Source organism: Sitophilus oryzae, unplaced genomic scaffold (assembly GCF_002938485.1).
Source record: "Sitophilus oryzae breed Bouriz unplaced genomic scaffold, Soryzae_2.0 scaffold_1828_pilon_pilon, whole genome shotgun sequence".
NCBI lineage: Eukaryota > Metazoa > Arthropoda > Insecta > Coleoptera > Curculionidae > Sitophilus > Sitophilus oryzae.
In genome coordinates, this window is record NW_022146533.1 from 639,629 (window position 1) to 659,960 (window position 20,332).

At 32.2% G+C, this 20,332-nt stretch overlaps 1 protein-coding gene across 1 annotated transcript in view; it reads left to right on the forward strand.

The window, feature by feature from the left end:
• Positions 1–20,332, forward strand: part of LOC115883207 (uncharacterized protein C18B11.02c-like) — a 131,294-nt gene that overhangs the window by 86,908 nt on the left and 24,054 nt on the right. Inside the window, exons 3-5 of the mRNA XM_030901530.1 lie at positions 7,099–7,186; positions 10,691–10,913; positions 16,105–16,192. Coding sequence (XP_030757390.1) covers positions 7,099–7,186; positions 10,691–10,913; positions 16,105–16,192 — 399 coding nt within the window. The remainder of the gene's footprint in view (positions 1–7,098; positions 7,187–10,690; positions 10,914–16,104; positions 16,193–20,332) is intronic.

The window sequence follows — 20,332 nt, forward strand, 5'->3', positions numbered from 1 at the left end:
GCGGATTGGTACGGACTGACCGAATGATGTGGAATGATTGAGACCAATCAATTTGACAGTTACGGCTATATTTTTGTTGACATTTCGATTCAGCTATTTTCTATACCGGGTGTGTTTCAAAAGTGGCTCATCCCTATAACTTGAGTATATGACATAAAGTAGGATTGATTGATGTTTTCGGTCACTTTAGTTCATTTTCACAAAATATGAGATATGCCAAAATCCTCAGATTTTAGGTATGTATATGCTTCTTGAATAAAACTCACCATTATTTTTCTCCTAGAATCCGAAAATCAATTAATAAATAGGGTGCTCCATTAGAAAAAACAAAACTTTGATATGTCACTTTTTTTGGGGACACCCTGTATAATTCTATATATTTTTATAAAATGCTTTCAGTCAACCTACATACGCTGCCAAAATTTTATTTCGACATAAACTACCGTTCTCTTTGGAGCTTCCGCGGCGTATGAGGGGCGTCACCCTGTACAGGGTGGGTCAAATTCGACGCTTTTAAATGGAAACACCCTTTTCTATGGGAGATAGACAAAAACTAATATCGGTGTCTGGAGCTCAATTTTTGTTAAAAACGTGATGGTGAAAACCGCATATCGATATCTGTTACCGTTTCGGAGTTACGGGGTGTTTTCAAAAATATGCATTTTTAACAAATCGCTGTAACTTTTTGCTATGGAAAATTTTTGTATTTTTACGAAAACATTTCCAAAGCACCTTTTTACGTAGAATTTAATGGTTTAAGTATAATTTTTTAAAAATTAATAATTTAAGAATTATTAACAGAAAATTTTATTTTTTATATGGGACACCCTGTATATTTTTAATTTATTGAACAGAATTTTAAATTACCTTTCCAAAAATATAACACACTTGATATTTTGCTCGGTTCCCCTTCGAGATATCGAGTATATAAAAATTCGCCCGCTTTAATTAAGTAGGCTTTGAACGGCACCTGTTGTAATGCAAAATAATTCTAGCTGTGAGCATCAGTTAAAACGAAAATAATATTTGCTATGAGAGATGCAAAATTTTATAACAATTTAAAATATATTTAACCAACATCAACACATTTAAATTATATCTAATAACTATAAAAATAAATAGCAAACCAAGACAGGAGATTTTGCTACAGGTGTTCGACATATCGACCGTCTTCTGTTATGGACAGACGGGGCAGTTTCTCGCGGAATTCATTAACTCAGTAGGGGTGAAAGATACCCTCTCATAACTGCTAAGTATTTCTAATTCTTGTCTAGATTATACGGAAGAATAAGGAACCTTTATTCTTCCGCAAATATATCCATAGGATTAGATCCATCGGCACTAAGTCAGGCGGCCTCGACGGTCAACGGCTGGGATCTTGGTTAGCTATTCAATTATTCTTGAAACTGGCTGCAAAAATTTGCTGATAACTTTAGCGTTCAGAGGCGGTACAGTACAGTACAGGTTCAGAGGTTCCATTAAGAGCATATCATCAATAAGGGGTCCAAAGCGTACTAGTTAAAAGTGGCGAACTTTTAAAATTTCTGTATTTCTAAGGGGATTATAACAAAATATCAAGTGTGCTATATTTTTGGAAAGGTAATTTTAAATATAAATAAAAAATAAAAGTTAATTAAAAATATAGAGGGTGTCCCAAATATAAAAACTATTTTTCTGTTGATAACTCTTAAATTATTAATTTTAAAAAAATTATACTTAAACCGTTAAATTCTAAGTAAAAAGTCTTTGGAAATGTTTTCATAGAAATACAAAATTTTCCATAGTAAAAAAGTTACAGCGATTTGTTAAAAATGCAAATTTTTGAAAAACACCCCGTAACTCCGAAACGGTAACAGATACCATCATCTTTTTGATGAAAATTGAGCTCCAGACACAGGTATTAGTTTTTCTCTATCTCCTATAGAAAAGGGTGTTTCCATTTAAAAGCGTCGAATTTGACCTACCCTGTACATTTATACGAACTTTTTTACTTATTTTTATCTGCAGAATATGCTGCCGAAGTTTCCGGAATACAGTTCGGACCGCCCTGTATAATACTGCTTTCACCTTTCAAAGTCAGAATTTTTTTTTTTTTTGGGGTTTATATTAGATTTAATTAATAAATTAATAATATTGAAGTGTAGTTATTTAAAATTGCCTTCTCTAAATCTTAGACAAATAATTACAAACTTTCTGACGGTGATGAATATTAAAGTGGATTTTGATGAACAAGCCGCGAGGTGGTGTGTGCCAGGTAGGGCCGTCAACCCCTAGTGGGAATTTCGTATATAATGCCCTACAGGTAAACTGTCTCCCTTGTTTATTTTGGAGATATGATCCCTTGTACGTGAAGTGTGGCGTAATATACCTGCGTTTTACGACATCGTATCACGTAAGAAATTAAATAATGTATGAAAATGTATACCTACCCTTAAAATACATATGTATAACGCCTTTCAAGGGATTATATAAATTTCTTTAATTACTTTACATTGGGTCTTTTATCGTTTCCATTCTATACTTTTACGATCTTTCTCGTTAGTTTAATTAATTAATTATATTAATTTTAACATTGAAAAAATATAACTCATGCAATACGATTGAAAAAAAAAAAGGCATCAAAGACGGCTAAGCAGTGAAGTGTGGTCAGGCCCTATAGACGTCATTTACTTGGCCTCTTTTTTTGTTACTGCCAGCTGGCTTAAGAAGGTTGTAATTTATTTTTGTATTGGGTAAAAATGATTTTTAAATGGTGTAGTTTAAAACTTTAGAAAAAAATAATTCTTTGGAAATAGGATATTAAAAATATCCTTTTTTAGTCTTTCCATAATTATTAGCGTTAATTTTTTCAAGTCTTATGTCAATTTTTAGCATATGAGGTCCTTGAGAGTAACCTCGTCAAAATGATCATTGCCTCTCATGCCTCAGTCGTTTTTGACGCCGTTTTTTTTTCGATCATACGGTATATTATATGCAAATACAACTACGCAAAATCTGATATTATTATAATGAAATAATAGACAATTAATACGCCCAAGCCATTACTCAATTTATTTATAAACAACTAAATTGGAAAAAGTGTATCGAGTATCCAAATATTTAATTTATCGAATTATCGAAATCGGCAATGATTCACGAACCCTATTTCAATTTAAATATTTAATTCAATAAAATATGAAAATATTTAATATTACATTAAATACAAATCATACACCTACTTTCAATGCGAGTTCTTGATTATTATAGAAAAATATTTAAATATACACACTGGAAAAGTCTAGGGATATTACAATTTTATCCCGCCATCGTCAGTAATTTTATTATTTGCATTTCTGATATAATAAAATTAAAATAAACAGATAGTTTACAGGACGTATTGGAAATAAAAATTCCAAGTTTACCGAATTTTTCAAATTTACCTTGATTTTTATTGAACTCAAAAAAATACACACTTTTTTTTTTATTCTAAACTGTGAATTAAAAAAAAGATAAAACCATTTTTACTTAATAAAGGGTATGGCCTCCTCTACTGTTCATTACAGCCTTACATCGTCTCTCCATGCTCCTGATCAGGTTGTCGATCTCTTCTTGAGGTACAGCCTGCCACGCTGCATTCACGGCCCGATCCAGATCCCTACGAGTTTCAGGAGGCATACCCATTCTCAAAATTCTCCTTTGGACCGCGTCCCATACGTGCTCGATGGGGTTGAGGTCAGGAGATTGTGCCGTCCAGGGTAAGATGTTTAATTGATGAGCATTGATAAACTCACTTACCACTCTGGCTGTATGAGGCCGTGCATAGTCATGCATGAGAATGAAGTTTCTCCCAAAATCATTGGCATATGGTAACACGACAGGCTCAAGAATTAAATCACGATATGTGATTCCTGTTAGAAACCTTTCAAGAAAAACGAGATCGGTTTTTCGGCCTAACTGGTCTCCTCCCCAGACCATAACTGTTCCACCTTGATAAGGGTGCACTTCCTGAACATGATCCAACCGAATAAGATTTCCCGATTCTCTCCATACCCTAACCCTTATCGAATCCGGATGAATTCCAAAGCGTGACTCATCCGTGAAGAGAACATTGTTTCATTCGACCACTGAACATGATCTTGAGCCCACAAATATCGTACCTCTCGATTTCCTCTCGTTAAGGGTTGAGCTCTCCAGGGGCGTCTGCTTCTTAAGTTGACCTCTCTTAATCTATTGCGAACAGTGTCAGGACTAACGGTTACATTATGTGTTTCCTGGAGAATTAAACTAAGCTCTGGTGCTGTAAGAGTTGGTCGGCGTCAAGCATTTAATTGTAAAAAATGATCTTGCTGAGGGGTAGTAATGCGATGTCGCCCTGTGTGCCTTTTAGCAACATCACCACTTTCACGGTAGCGTGCACTTAATCGCGATATTACACTTTGCGTTGTATTTAATGCTCTAGCTACGTCGATTTGGCCCATTCCAGCTTCGAGCATACCCATGGCCCTTAGCATTTCGTCGCTGTTAAGATGTCTACGCTCTATAATGTCGTTTAATACTAAACAGAGTTATTTGAATGAATTCTGGCCAGTTATCATAAAAACATAGCCAGTACAGGTTAAATTCGAACAATTGATGCTAGGTGCTTTTTATACATTTGACAAAAATGCACAAACACTTCTGCAAATATCCCAAATTTAGAAATAACTAGTGTGACTACTTCGTTTCAATCGAAGTAGAAAGAATCGGCCTACAAATATGTGGTTGTTTATTCAAAACATTTATTTTTAACTTTAATAAAATGATATCCCTAGATTTTTCCGGTGTGTGTATTTACAGTGTCCTTATGAGCACTGTCCCTATCTAAACTTGTTTAATGTTCTGTGTTTCTAGATTTTAGATAGGACCATCATCATTTCTTTCTGAGTTTGTTTATTCAATAGTTTATTCACTTTAGTTATCTCGATAACAAAAGGATACTCTGTACTGACTAAACCCTTCATAATAAGATAAGGTTTTATTGACCACCTTGCCGAAACGTGTGCGTTTCCCTTTCAATAGACCCAGGTATCGGGTTTAAATAGGGTATCGGACCGGGATCCCCGATGGACGATTGGGGTTGCCTATCGCACTAATAAACTCCATCGGATATCCAGTGGCTTAGCCACCGGACTCTATTTGTAAGCTCCCTAGAGATAGCGCCTGAATTATATATGTATAGAGCGTATTCATTATTTTCTCGAGTAAAATTAGTGTCCCTGTTATATGTGATCTAACGAAAACTATACAGATTTTTGTTATAAGCTCTAGGTCGTAGTATTTAAGCCCTTCTCATATAATCTACAATCTAATAGTGGAAAAAATATCATCAAAATATCAAACGCTTCATATAAGTGAAAAAAAAAAATGGTATACCTATAATTATGGATAAAGAAAATCTAGGAACTAGTGGGGTTGCAGTCGGAAGGGTTTGGACTTTGGACTAGAATTAATACTAATAGAAATAACTTACTGAACGTGGTTCTACTTGATTTTTATAGCCTTTTGTGTAACATGTATTTCCATTTCAGTGTCCTGAGGATGGAATAAATAAATTCCGAAAGCTTGACTATTAACAAAGTGTATTAATTCTAGTCCAAACCCTTCCAACTGCAACCCCACTAGTTCCTAGATTTTCTTTGTCACTATAGTCAGTCGATACTATACTGACTGATTATGGATTAATATATTTTACTCTAAATGATCTATGATTAATAAGGTAAGACAATAGGATAAGTTACGACTAAGAAAGATTTACATGTTCGTCTTACAATCCAACAGTCGAGTTCCTCCAAGAAGGAATTGGTTTAACTGTAATTTGACCGCCACGAGGCATGCAGCGCATTATTATTAATTAACAAACTTCGACGCTTAGTTAACTCAATCTACCGGGACAGTTTGATGGCAACCTATTACGGACCTGCCCTTCTCTCCGAGGCTTTCTACTTCATTTTGACGTATTACGCCCTCCAATTCGGTTACAATGCTTACTAATAGGGCCTAATTGATTCGATTGTGCCCCAACTCGTACCCAATATGCCAATATCGGGTTTGTAATGAAATACCACGTGTATTTTCTCTATATTTGAATCTCTCTCTAGATTTGCTATATTTGCATTGTTAAATTTCTATTTCACAATGTCTATAAGTATGTCACTGATTTACAGTGGACACGAATAATTATTACAAATGTGGTTCCAGTGCTTCTCAAAATCTTTTTTGAAAATTTTCAAAGTAAAATAACTCCGTTATTTTGGACTTATTTGAAAAACGATAAAGAGAAAATATGTTTATTTTATCGAGACCTACCACCTCTTAAAATACTTGCACTTATTTCTGGGGCACCCTGTATAAGCGTGCTTGACGTGAGCTGTCAATAGCTGAAGTTAACTTTAGGCAGGAAGGGAACTTCGGCTTTAGAAAAGAAAACTTCAGCAGCATATTCTGCAGATAAAAATAAGTAAAAAAGTTCGTATAATCTGTCCTAAAATGCTTATTAGTTTCAGAGATACAAAGTGTAGAAATTTTTATTTTTATTTCAGTTTTTTTTTTCAAATAATTTCTGAAGTAACGTCAATATTTGGATGAAAATTAGTGTCTGGGAGATTTTTGACATGGGAAATTTGATTTTGCTGTCAATTTGACTCCTACTTATAGAGGGTGCCAACTAGGTACATATTTTTTGCTGGTTTGATAAGAAATAACTTTTCGTCCATACCTGTATAGAACTACTGAGTAAAAAAATAGAGAATTACAGATAGATTTATGAAATATAAAACCGCGAATATCTCAGGGGTGTATCAAACTTTTCAATAAAAAAACCGTGTCTCCTTGATTTTATCAGTCATTTTCTCACCAGCAAAAAAGCAAAAAACTGATTAAATATTCCCCAATTTTTTTCTACCGCATCTAAAGTAATACCTGTTAAACTTTATCAATAAATTTTTCGGGTTAATGGGAGAAATCCTGCAGGGCCTGGGGAAGGGCATACGTAAGGGAGAGCCGAAATAAGGGATAATATATTTTAGAGAGTCCCACAGGTTGACATTAGCGGTAATTCGTTCTTTTTTCTCTTTTTTTCAGGCAAAACTGGAAACGAAAGCCCTCAAGGCTAAAAGACCCGGATTCACCGACGATCGCTACAACGAAACGTCGTATTACATTGAAAATGGTGAGTCTTGTTATATATATTTTTTATATTTTTAATTTACTTTTCATTAAAAATATTTTTAAATTAAAATCAAATTCCTGGGTGTTTCAAAAAACATCTGCCATCTCTCGTGGGGAGATTCCTTAGATAAAATCAAAGGATAGTTCGATTCCTATCTTCCTGCACTGTCAGTTTTTTACGTCATCTACTGACCGAGTTGAAGTTGGCGCTAAAGATATTAGACAGTGACAGTTATTTTTGCATTTGACGGACGAGCGGACAGAGCGTTGGAAGATAAATTTAGCGGGACAAAAGCGTTTGGTTAGAAATAAGCGAAAAAATCTGTACTGATAAGAATAAATAGTAGACATTCCAATTGATACAAAAATGCATGAATATTCTTTGTATTTCGATACATTTTTATCAACCAAATTTGGTCGTTTTCTGCTCAGCAAGGCAGAGATCATACGAAAACAAAATATTTACAAGTGCTTATACATTTTATTAGAAAGCCAAATTATGTTGAAGATTGCCAAAGGTATGTACTTTTCTACTGTACGTATATTATTTGTTAAAATCCTTCATGCCTTTGTTCTGCAGATATCAAACTTTCACTTTTTTTTCAAATATCGATATATTGAATGATGTAGATCTTTTGAGTTACCAATAGTTACCAACACAAGTAGTTACAGTCACAGGGAGTTCAAGCTTAACAGGTGAATGCCCAAAAAGATTCATTTCAATCGGATAGTATAAAAACAAAACAACTCCATCAAAAGGCACTGAGTTTAAAAAATTGTCTTAGATACTTACTATATATGAATTTACAATTACCGAGTGTTAAAATTAAAATATCTATCTTATTTATTATTTTCAAAATAAAATATATTTTTTTAAAATAAATTATAGAGGGTGTCACAAGATTGCAAATTAATTAAAAAAAAACTACTAAAGAGTTTTTTGATATCATAATTTTATGTATTTGGCAATAGTTTACAATACGGTTTTTGTGTGTCATGGACGAATAATATCATAGTTTTATTATCTTGTATTTATTTATTAATAAATTAAGTTGCTAATAAATAAATAAATTTAACCATATAGTTGCTATATATTAGACCATTTGCTACGTTCTTAGATTTTAGTCCCAAACATTGCTATTGAGATTTTGTCCCGCTAGAATAACCATCCGCCGCACTGTGGAGCGCTGGTCAGCGCGTGACGTAGCATTCCACAGCGACTACGACAGCGGCGATTTGACGGGATCGAACAGTCCTTTAGAATATAATATACAGTCCTTGAGATAAAATTACAGTTTATTTTTTATGTCAAGATCCGATTCTGCTTTGTTTTGCAGTTGCAAGGGGGGTTAAAGTCTTATTTTTTTTTGATTATCAAATAATTTCTTCCAATTGCTTGTAATGATTCAAATGAAATTTGGAGGGTAAAAGTTACTATGAGTGGTAGGTACTTTAATGCTAAAAAAGAATCATCAGGGATTTTCATATGGTTATCACTGCAATTTTTTTCTAGAAAAAAAAACGCCACTGACTTTTTTTTTTATTTGTTGATTAAACTGTGTAGGCCGTTTAAGGCCGATTAAAAGTTGTTTTTTGATAGTGTGCCGATTTCGTTGGCTTTGATGAGATAAACGCACTTTTATTAATGACAATTAATAAAATTAATAAATATATAACACTGATGTTCATTGCTGCCTAGCTACAGCAAATTAAAAAAATTATGGTATTTATAAGTAGTTTTAAACATAACAACAAATGTATTCCATGTTTATAGTAACTTTTTTCAAATTTTTTGATGAGAATCAACCTCTTGAAATTCGGCCATGTATTTTTTAAACACCCTGTGTAAAGAAGGATAAAACTAGAGAAGAACATACGGTTAGTTGTCCCTCTCTGATAAAAACCCTACGACCCTACCACAGACCCTACATTAATCATAGCTGTTTGACAAAATGGTGAAGGACATTTTTAATTTTGTGAAAAAATTTCCTTTTGATAGAAAAATAATTTACTTCAATTTTTTTTTATTTAAATTTATTATGGGAATTGTAATTTAACCAGTTTATAAAATATATACTTACATTGATTATACTTGTTGACAAAATGGTGAAGGAAAATTTTAATCCTCTGTTCCTTTAAAAGAAATTTTTTTTATTTAAAAATTTGTATTGAATCTTTTGAGTGATTACAAAAGAATTATAAAATAATAATTTATACAGGGTGCCATATTATTATGATATGTTTTTTTTAAGTAAAAAATAAAAAAAATGAAAAATACAAAAGTTTCACTTTTTTTTGCAAAAAAAAATTCTGATGTGGAAAAAGTCATAATGTTCTTGACAAAATGGGGAATGGTTTTAATTGTTTGTGGCGAAGGAATATAATATAATTCGTAATTTGACACTACTGATTTTAGTATTGTGTTACATAAACTTTATAATAAGCTTAAGCATTATATTAAGCTTTCCATATTTGGTTACTTATTACGCTTAATTACCATAAGTAACCAAATATGGAAACCATTTAGTTTTTGTATTATATAAAAAAAAGGTTTTGTAAATTAAAAATGTTTATTCTCAATTATTATTATCAGTCATACAGTTGCACGACATAACTTAATAACTATTTGGATTTGAAATTGAACATTGTAGGGTACAATAGTTTAGAGATTCCTATTATGTAACAAGTCTACTGTGAATTAATAGTTCTAACAACAATGTCATCTGTCTTTACGTAATGTCGAAAGACGAGGCCAGTTAATATACGATAGCCGACTAGTAAGGAGTGTTTTATTTAAAGCCCAGTGTTTTCGTGTATTCTACAATGGCGTCGAGAATAAACACTTTGTGTGTAGATTACATATATTGTATGTACAGGGTGGGTCGAATTCGACGCTTTTAAATGGAGACACCCTTTTCTATAGGAGATAGACGAAAACTAATATCGGTCTCTGGAGCTCAATTTTCATCAAAAACATAATGGTGAAAACCGCACATCAATATCTGTTACCGTTTCGGAGTTACGGGGTGTTTTTCAAAAATGTGCATTTTTAACAAATCGCTGTAACTTTTTTGCTATGGAAAATGTTGTATTTCTATGAAAACATTTCCAAAGCAACTTTTTACGTAGAATTTAATGGTTTAAGTATATTTTTTTTTAAATTAATAATTTAAGAGTTATCAACAGAATAATTGATTTTTTATTTGGGACACCCTCTATATTTTTAATTAACTGAAAAGAATTTAAAATTACCTTTCCAAAAATATAGCACACTTGTAAATCCCAGTAAAACCGTTATTATCAAATGTTTTTTCATATAATAAATTATTGAATAAATATTGCATCGTGTCTCGGTCTCGGCCGAGAATTTATTTTTTTTCTCGGTCTCGATTTCGGTCGATATTAAAAATCCAGGTTTGGTCGGACCTATATATTAGAGATAATATTCCATATTTAGTTACTTTCCTCTAACATTTGAAAGTGTAAACACTAACCTTATTTGCAGGTCTACGAAAGGTCTATCCATATTACTTCACCTTCACAACCTTCACCAAAGGTAGATGGGTGGGTGAACGCATCCTGGATGTCTTCGCCAGGGAATTCAGAGCACATCCTGCCGAAGAGTACGAGAGATGTATTCAGGCTGGTACCCTAACAGTCAACTATGAGAAGGTTCCTACAGACTATAAGCTGAAACATAATGACTTGCTAGCCAATGTAGTGCACAGGTTAGTGATTTTGACGTGGATACATTTTCTTTTTGTTTTATTTTTAATTTCTCAAGACTTATATTTTTAAGTTGAAAATTACGTAATACGGATTGTGTGGGGAAATAATCAATGACAAATAATATTCTCTAATTTTAACATAATAGTTTTTTTATGAAATAAATATCTTCTGAGACGTTAAACTGACATTATCTATAATTTTGAAAATTTATACAACATTTCGGTCAGATGTATGCGTGACGGTTATCAAGTGTGAACTAAAGGGTATCCCACAAAAAAGATCTTGACAAATAAGCTATTATTAGTGAACATTTTTGGATCAAGGAATGTTTGCCCGTTTTTTTATTCTCATATATTATTATTATCTTCCAATCTCCTTGCGACTCCTGAAAGATGGCCTCTAAGTATATATTGAACAAGAGCGGCGATAGTATACACTCCTGCCTTACTCTCTCTTGGTTGGTTAGGCCGTTCGCTAATTTTACCCGTGCCAGTATAGGTTTTCGATACATCGGATGTTTTTCTGGTCTAAATCCAATCTCCTGTGAAGCTGCATAAGTTTATGATATTGAACCCAATAGATAGCTTTTTCGTAATCTATAAAACATAGACATGCGTTCTTTCGCTGGTGGTAGCAGTTTTGTACTAATATCTGCGTCGCGGCCAGTGCTTCCCTGGTGCCTAACCCCTGTCCAAATCCAAACTGTGAATCACTCATGGCATCCTCACACCTTCCGTACAATCTCCGGTGTATTATTCTCACGAATATTTTTAGAGAATGACGCATGAGACTGATGAGTCTGTATCCTTCACATTTTTGTGCGCTGATCTTCTTTGGTATAGGGAAAAAATTGAAGATAACCATTGCTCCGGATAGTGACCAGTGTCATATATTTGGTTAAACAATTTGGATAGAACTGCAATGCCTCTCTCGTCCAGAAGTTTGAGTATTTCTGATGGGATCTCATCCGGCCCAGCTGCTTTATTATTCTTCGCAAGTTGTATAGCCTTTTCAATCTCTTCTTTCATCACAGAAGGTCCAGTTAGATTATTTTCGACTGATAATAGACCGTCTATTATCATTAAAGAATTTTTCTACATACTCCTCACATATTTGGCGTTTTATCCGATTATTTTCGTTGATTGTTATACCTAGGCTCCGTTTTTTGTACACCCCAGCGGTTTTTTTAAGTTTTTTTTATGGAGATTAAAAACCGGTCCGGTCGACGAATTAAGCTGTGGTTTCAACCTTTTCAAAACCTCAAAACTGTATAAGCAGAACATTGAAATAACAGAAATTCAAGATATCAGATTTTTTCAAATTACCTTACATAAAGTTTAAAAAAAAACATTACCTACAACATCCAAACAGTAGTTTAACATGTTTTATGTCTCCAACCAAGTTTCGGTGGCCTAGTATCAAATTTAAATGAATAATTCAAAAGGTCTTTCCTTCTATTTGCTGGTAGCTGTAAGTGGCTAATCCTCTGCGGTTATCATTATTCAGTTAAGAACAACTATTCGGGGCTAAACACAAAGCCCGCCATTGCTTTTCATTCAGAGTGGTAACAGAACATATAATTCCTTTGTTTAAACTCTCACAAGTGCAACTGTATAACTTTATATATTCTGTTAATTCAATTCAACGATTAGTATTACACACAATAGATCTATAAGGTCGCGGTGATTAACTCCCCTCCTAAACATTCTACGATTAGTATTCATAATTATTTTATAGATATATAATTAGAGGAAAGTATACTCTATGGCATACCATTTAGTTTTAATGTTTTTGATATAAAATAAATGTATTGTAAATCAAAAAATTTGTGTGAAACCAAATGTGAGAGAGTGGAAAGATATATGGGAGGTACAAGAGTGTCAGAAGCGTGAAAGACAATAAGGAATCTTAGAAGAGACGGAAATCAAAACAGTAAATTAGAACTTATAAGCATGGAAAAGTGGGAAGATCATTACAAACAGTTACTGACAGAAAACAGGACAGAATTCAAACTAGAAGTACCAGATTTGAAAAACGCAAAAAATATAGATGTAAATGAAATAAGTGTAAACGAGATAAAGAAAGCATTGAAGAACTCAAAAAAATGGAAAAGCTGCAGGGTTGGGAAACATTTTCATTGAGCTAATAAAGCAGGGACCCGATATATTATTGGAAATACTAGCTGATATCTTCAACAGATGCCTGATAAAAAACGACAACATTCCTGAAGACTGGAATCTGGCGTACAATCAGCTCTATTTTTAAGAAAGGAGACAAAAAAAGATGTAGCAACTACAGAGGCATTAGTTTGACCAGCTCAATGGAAAGGTTGTATGGCAGGATATTAAAAGAGAGAGAGTAGAAGAGAGCTTTGAAGAAATAGAAGAACAACGTGGTTTCCGCGCTGGGCGTTCTTGTATAGACAACATATTTGTGTTACAACAAGTAATTGAAAAAAGGAGAACTCGAAATTTGGACACGCATCTGGTATTTATAGATTTAGAGAAAGCCTATGACACGTTGACTTTGAAGAAATTATTTGAAATCTTGGTTGAGTCAAATGTGAGTAAAACATATATCAATGCCAATCTGGAATCCAAAAAGTATGATCAGACAGGGGAAGTTCCTATCGGACAGGGGTGCAGTTTATCACCTACCTTATTTAAAATATATCTCCAGGAGGCATTGAAAAACTGGAGAATGAAGAGTAGAGCTATGGGAATAGAGATTGACAACCACTGTCTATCGACCTTGTTCTTTGCAGACGACCAAGTTATTGTTGCAGGTTGTGAGGAGAATGCCGACTATATGTTCAGGAAACTTGCCGAAGAATACGATAGATGGGGACTCAATATCAACCTCACAAAAACCGAATACCTGAAAGTAGGAGAAGAACAAACTGAAGATCCTGAACTACACATACACGAAATTAAAAGGTGTAGCGAATATAAATATATCACCCTTTGATTGACCCCGTCACCTTGCTGCAGTATACAGGGTGACAATTTGAAAACGAACAGTATTTAATATTGCCTCTACCGATGATAGTTTGAAAATTTACATATCAAGGGGGACAATTTTTGAGGCATTTGTTGTCGTGTTACTGGTAGGTACAAACATTTTTAAATGAAGTTCTATGAGGCGGTGAAAGCAATCCGTTTTAAAATTAGATATTAAATACATTTCATTCATTTGTGAGGTTAAGTATGACAATTTTGACAAAATAATAATGCAGTTTATGTAGAATTTTATAAGGAACACAAAAATGGTAAAAGAAATAGGGGTTGCCACTTAAAATTTTAGGGGTAGGTGCCCTGGGGGTCAAAGGGTTGAAAGTAACACGACAACAAATGCCTCAAAAATTGTCCCCCTTGATATGTAAATTGACGTATTTCGCCAAAATTTCATACTATCATCGGTAGAGGTAATATTAAATACTGTTTGTTTTCAAATTGTCACCCTGTATAAACTCGGTAGTTTTAGGACTTAGATTAGTACACACTTGATAAACGTCAGTGTGATACATCTGATCTCTCAATCATTTTAACACTTGAGTGTCTTCAACTCTTTCTGTAATTCTTTTATTTCTTTACCACTCTGAGGCATTAAAGATAAAGGAATCTTGAATTTTGAGTGAACAAATTTGAAATAGTCTAAGCCAGAGAGAAACATAGAAAACAAGATCTGACCTAGAATCACAGAGAGTGCTTTGGTTTGCCCTTCAAACTGATTTACTAGGTCAAATTTACGACAGAAAATGTGTATTATTTTCGTGGAAAACAAATAGGGAGATAATTTTGGATTTTCTTTATTGTCCCCATTCAATCCTTTTAAAATGTTTTATAGAATTAAACACCAACACTTTACTAACGTTTGTAAATTTTGTAAAGTAATTTGTTTCGTCTTTATGTGTTAGGAACACCCATATAGACTACTCTAGAAAGGGAAGTGGTTGGCTCTATACTTCATTTTGTGTTTGTTTTGAGTTATTTTTTTCTTAATAATCTTACATGAATATAACTATTTCTAATAGAACATTTGCAATTTGCTATTTAATGTAATTAATGTCAAAGACAATCAAAACATTATTTAAAAAAAAAGTTAAAAAATTACTTTTTTAGCTATTCTAATAATAGGCCAGTCAAATAAGATCTATTATAGGGGTCACTTGGAAAAAAGTGTTGGAAAGCTAATTATGGTTTTGATTTGTTCAGTTGACATGAAAGATAATTATCCTAGTTTTGCACGGTTGCTCGATTGCCGCTCGACTCTGGAGGGCCAAAAGATGGTAAAATTCTTGGACTTTTGTCAGATTTTCGACTATAGTTCCAAAATGTTGCGTTCTAGCCATTTCACTTTTACAAAAATTAAAGACCATTAAATTCTGCGCATAATGAGTATCAATTCGTTCAATTCGGTCCAGTAGTATGGCAGAAATCGAAAGATAAAGAATGGTGATAATTTTGCTGATAAACGCATTACAGTGACATTCAAACGTTCGTCACACGGAAATGATCATTCATAGTTTCCGTGTGACGAACGTTTGTATGTCTCTTTTATACGCATTATACGCAGAATTTAATGGTCTTTAATTTTTGTAATAGTAATTTGTAATATCAACTGAACAAATCAAGACCATAATTAGCTTTCCAACACTTTTTTCCAAGTGAACCCTTTCATTTGATTGGCCTATAATCTTGAGGCAGTTTTAAATGTTACTATAAAAGTAATGAATAAAATAAGTCAGAAAATTATAGTAAACTCGTAGTAATTATTAATTTTATTTACTTCTGTTATATAAAACAAACCTACTGATGAAAAAAACCGCGTCAAATACGGCTGGTGAATGACAATTGATGATAATTTTGGCGAGCTCAATCTCTAGACGTCATTAACTAAAAAATTGACATAAAACTTGTCCGAAGTTAACACTAGTAATTTTTTGAGAACGTTTCCGAGCCAAGTAATGCCGTCTAGGGCTTGACCTCGCCAGAATTATTATCGATTGTCATTCCTCAGCCGTCTACGACGCCGTTTTTTTTCGAAAAATTATTCTAAATAGTTTTTATACTAAAATGTGTATTCTGTAGGGTACTTTTTTTCCTATTACTAACACTTTTTACTGTTACACAAAATACGACTACCTACTCGCAAGTATTTCGAGACATACTAAGCTAGTGTATGTTGCAGACACGAGGTTCCTGTCACTAGCCAAGCGATCACCATTGTACATATGGACGAGGACGTTGTGGTGGTCAACAAACCCGCCTCGATACCTGTAAGTGGCCAACCGACCGCCATTTTGTTTTTATCTACACGACTCTGCGTTTGTAGACATCTGTTTGTTTTGTTTCGAACTGTTTAGCCAATGTATTCGAGATAGTGTATAGAGAAACCAATAAAAGTTGGCTTGCACGTCATCAAGCACGTCGAAACTGTTATTTACATTAAAGTACAACAAAAAAATTATTCAACACTATAACCATAGATAAATGAAGTTTAGATTGGAAAGTGCCCATAAGGACAATGTAAACACTATTTGGCGCTATTCTTGCAACGCTCGCGACCCAAAGCTTTTGAAAATTTCGGAGCGGTTCGGCTTTTTCCGGAATTATATTGCCAAATATTATTTATTCAAGTTTCTTATTATTTTCTTTTAATTTTATAAATAAAATACAGTGTGTTGCATACAATAAATTTTATTTTATACAGGGTTGTTCACCACATACGACACGGAGTATTGTAGCTAAACGATTAGATTTTTACAAATTATAAGTTTTGGGTTCGTTGAAGGACTATTAGAGCTACAATTTAAAAATATTTTTACAAGATACAGAGTGTCCCAAATAAATAAAAATATCAAACGTGTATTTTTTAAATAAATAAAGGTAAATTTGATAAAGGTTTATTACACTTAAACCTTACCGTTTTTGAAATATTTTCAATTTTGTGAAATTGTAGTCAAAATTTTAAGGCTTCATTTCTCCAAGGGTATCAAAGTTTTTAATACTAAATATTTACTGAAGTTTATTTATTGATCAGTTATTGTGGTGCAATAATAAAAATTATACTACCTTATACAGAGTGTCTAAATTTTATTTTAAATAATTACTAGCTTTAAACGGCAATAACTTGTTTAATTTAAATGAAACACCCTGTATATTTTATGAGAATCAGATGCACAATTTAATTGTCTATCAAATTGTATTATACCATTTTTTACCTATAGCTTCAAGTTTCCGTAGAAAATGCATTTTCTTGTAATTTTAAATTCATTTATCAATATATCCATGGAAGACTGACATTTTAGATTATTTTTAAAGATGTACCAAATTTTTAAAGAGTACAGATACTAATATTGTCGATATAGTTTGTGTATTTCATTAAAAAATAATAAAACTGTTTAAATATTTGTTAAAAAGGACCAATTAATATGATTCCAGTATGCAAACTACATTAATTGACTGTTTGCGTTGATTAATAATAATTGCTCCAAAAACTAAAAAACTGAATTTTTTATGTGTATTAGACAGTGTGGTAAAAAGTAACACCTTAAGAATGATATTTCATTTTTTGACAAATGCTTATTTGTAACAACAAAGACTTTCATTTTTATAAGTTATTATTATATTGATTTCTGATTCAAATCCACATTTATTTTGAATAATTTATTCACGAACATAATTAAGTATGTAATTAATTAGTATTTGGGCGGAAATAATGGTGGTATATTTAATTAATGGTATACTCTTTTATGAAGATTTAAATAGTTTTCTTTTTGCATACAAATGGGCTAGCCATATTATCATTTTGTTAAAAACAATAATATTACTAGCCTGTACATTTTGTACATTTGTTGCTTTAAAAACAATCTAAAATGTCAATATTCCATGGGTATATTGATAAGTGAGATCTAAATTATAAGAAAATGCATTTTCTACGAAAACTTGAAGGGATAGGTGAAAAGTGGTATAATACAATTTGATAGACAATTAAATTATGCATCTGATTCTCCTAAAATATATAGGGCGTTCTATTTAAATTAAACAAGTTATTGCCGTTTAAAGCTAGTAATTATTTAAAATAAAATTTTAGATACTCTGTATAAGGTAGTATAATTTTTATTATTGCAACACAATAACTGATCAATAAATAAACTTCAGTAAATATTTAGTATTAAAAACTTTGATACCCTTAGAGAAATGAAGCCTTAAAATTTTTACTGCAATTTCACAAAATTGAAAATATTTCAAAAACGGTAAGGTTTAAGTGTGATAAACCTTAATAAAATTTACCTTTATTTCAATCATTAATAAAATCTAAAAATGTAATAATATACAGGGTGTTCCATTTAAAAAAATACAACTATAGCATTTTTTACTTATTTGGGACACTCTGTATCTTGTAAAATTATTTCTAAATTGTAGCTCTAATAGTCCTTCAATGAACCCAAAACTTAAAATTTGTAAAAATCTAATCGTTTAGCTATAATACTCCGTGTCGTATGTGGTGAATAACCCTGTATAAGGACATGTATGAAATACCTATGAAACATTGGAAACCGACGTTTGTGCCACGACCCACGAATGCTTTTGCAGTTCACAGTTCACAGCACAGCTTTTTAAGTTTTTAATGCCACTTTTTCACAATTATCACGGGTTGGAGTAAATAAAATTTAAATTAAACTCACTAGCAATAGTTACTTTCAAAATGGACGTTTTAAAATCTTTTTGGGTATTGTTTCAATGAGGGCGGTTGAAACTTTAAAAGTTTTTATAATTTTTGAAGGTTCTGACTTTTACAAGACAAAATTATTTCTGTTCTTGTTTGCGGTTGTTCTTAGCAAATGCTATGCTATAGCAGCGCTCTACAAGGTAGATATGCGCTCCAAAACAATTATAAGATTTGCATTCCAATCTAAACTTTTTTCCTTTATCTATGAGGCCTAAGTAAAAAACTAGCCGTCGCGTCGTCAAATATTTTGATGACATGTACTCCAACATTTATTGATTCTTCTATATGCAAAGATCAATAATTTATCTCTGGCAATTAAAAATATACTTATAGAGAGACTTTTTTAAAATACAAATTAATTTGAGATAAATTACTCGATATATACAGTGGTTTTACAATTTCCTGCATGCTTTTTACTGTTTACTTTGTGTAAGTCTTTGTTTTTGTTCCGTTTAGTAACTTAACGTTTAAAAGACAACACACTTGTTTTACTAAAATAATTTTAGAACTAATACCTATTAGCTGCAATGAATTTGATGAATATTTTTGAGAAATAACACACCATATTAATATTTCTTTATATTAATAAAAAAAAATCTAACAACAAACTGAGACTACAAGCTGAAATGTTAAATAAAATGTATTTTATGATATATAAAAATAGTCTATCTAAAATTTCCTTAATCTCATCAATTTGCCATATTAAAATCGATATATCCTAGCCTATAAACGCAAATATCTTGAAATCCGTCCACAGTATTGAAGTAACCAAATACTGTGAACCTTAGTTTTTATGTTGCAATTACAGTATCCATTAAAATAATAAAGTTTTGCGAGAAACTCTCTAGCCTAATGAGAAAAAAACCCTTGATACGGATTTTTACACTATCGCCATTCGCTTTGGCATTAAAATGTATGTAATAATACCCCGTTTCAAGAAAAATAGTTTACCAATGTTCTTAGAAATAAGCAATATATTTTTATTTTTATTTACCTCCCTACCAAGGATTATAACTTCTTCAGGAACCATGTTAAGGCGTATGTTAATAAGAACTTATTGATTTATTTTTGAAGTGGAAGTTCTTTACGCGCTGAAGTGAATCAAATTATTAATTTTTTATTTTACGCGTATAAAACTATTTGTTACACGTAAAAAACAATTTTTTACGCGTAAAATACATGCCCGGCACAAAATTCCGCCACCCCAAAAATTTGACTAAGTTTGATGCTTCATAATTTTTTAATTTGTAATCTGATATTTATCGTTATGGTATCAATGTGAAGATAAATTTATTGGCATTATATTTTATTATTTTAATTGCTTATATTCTTCGGTTAGGTAGGTTTATACCGTGGTAAATCAAAACGTTTTTTGCAATAAATTTAAAACATCCTGTGGAAAAATGAGACGGGTATTTTGGATAAAAAAAAACACTTTCCTGTAATTTTAGATGTATTCCTAACATTTCATTTTTTGAATTATCCCATTATCTGTATTATTTTATAAGGTACAAATTTTCAAGTCAAATATTGATTTTAGGGATCCTTTTATTGACAAATACAATAAATTTAATAGCGTGTATGTCCACCTCTCGCAGCAATAACATCTCGACGTCTTCCTCGTATCGAATGAATAAGGATAGTTATTTTTTCTTGATTTATAGCTTAAAGAATTTTATAGCTT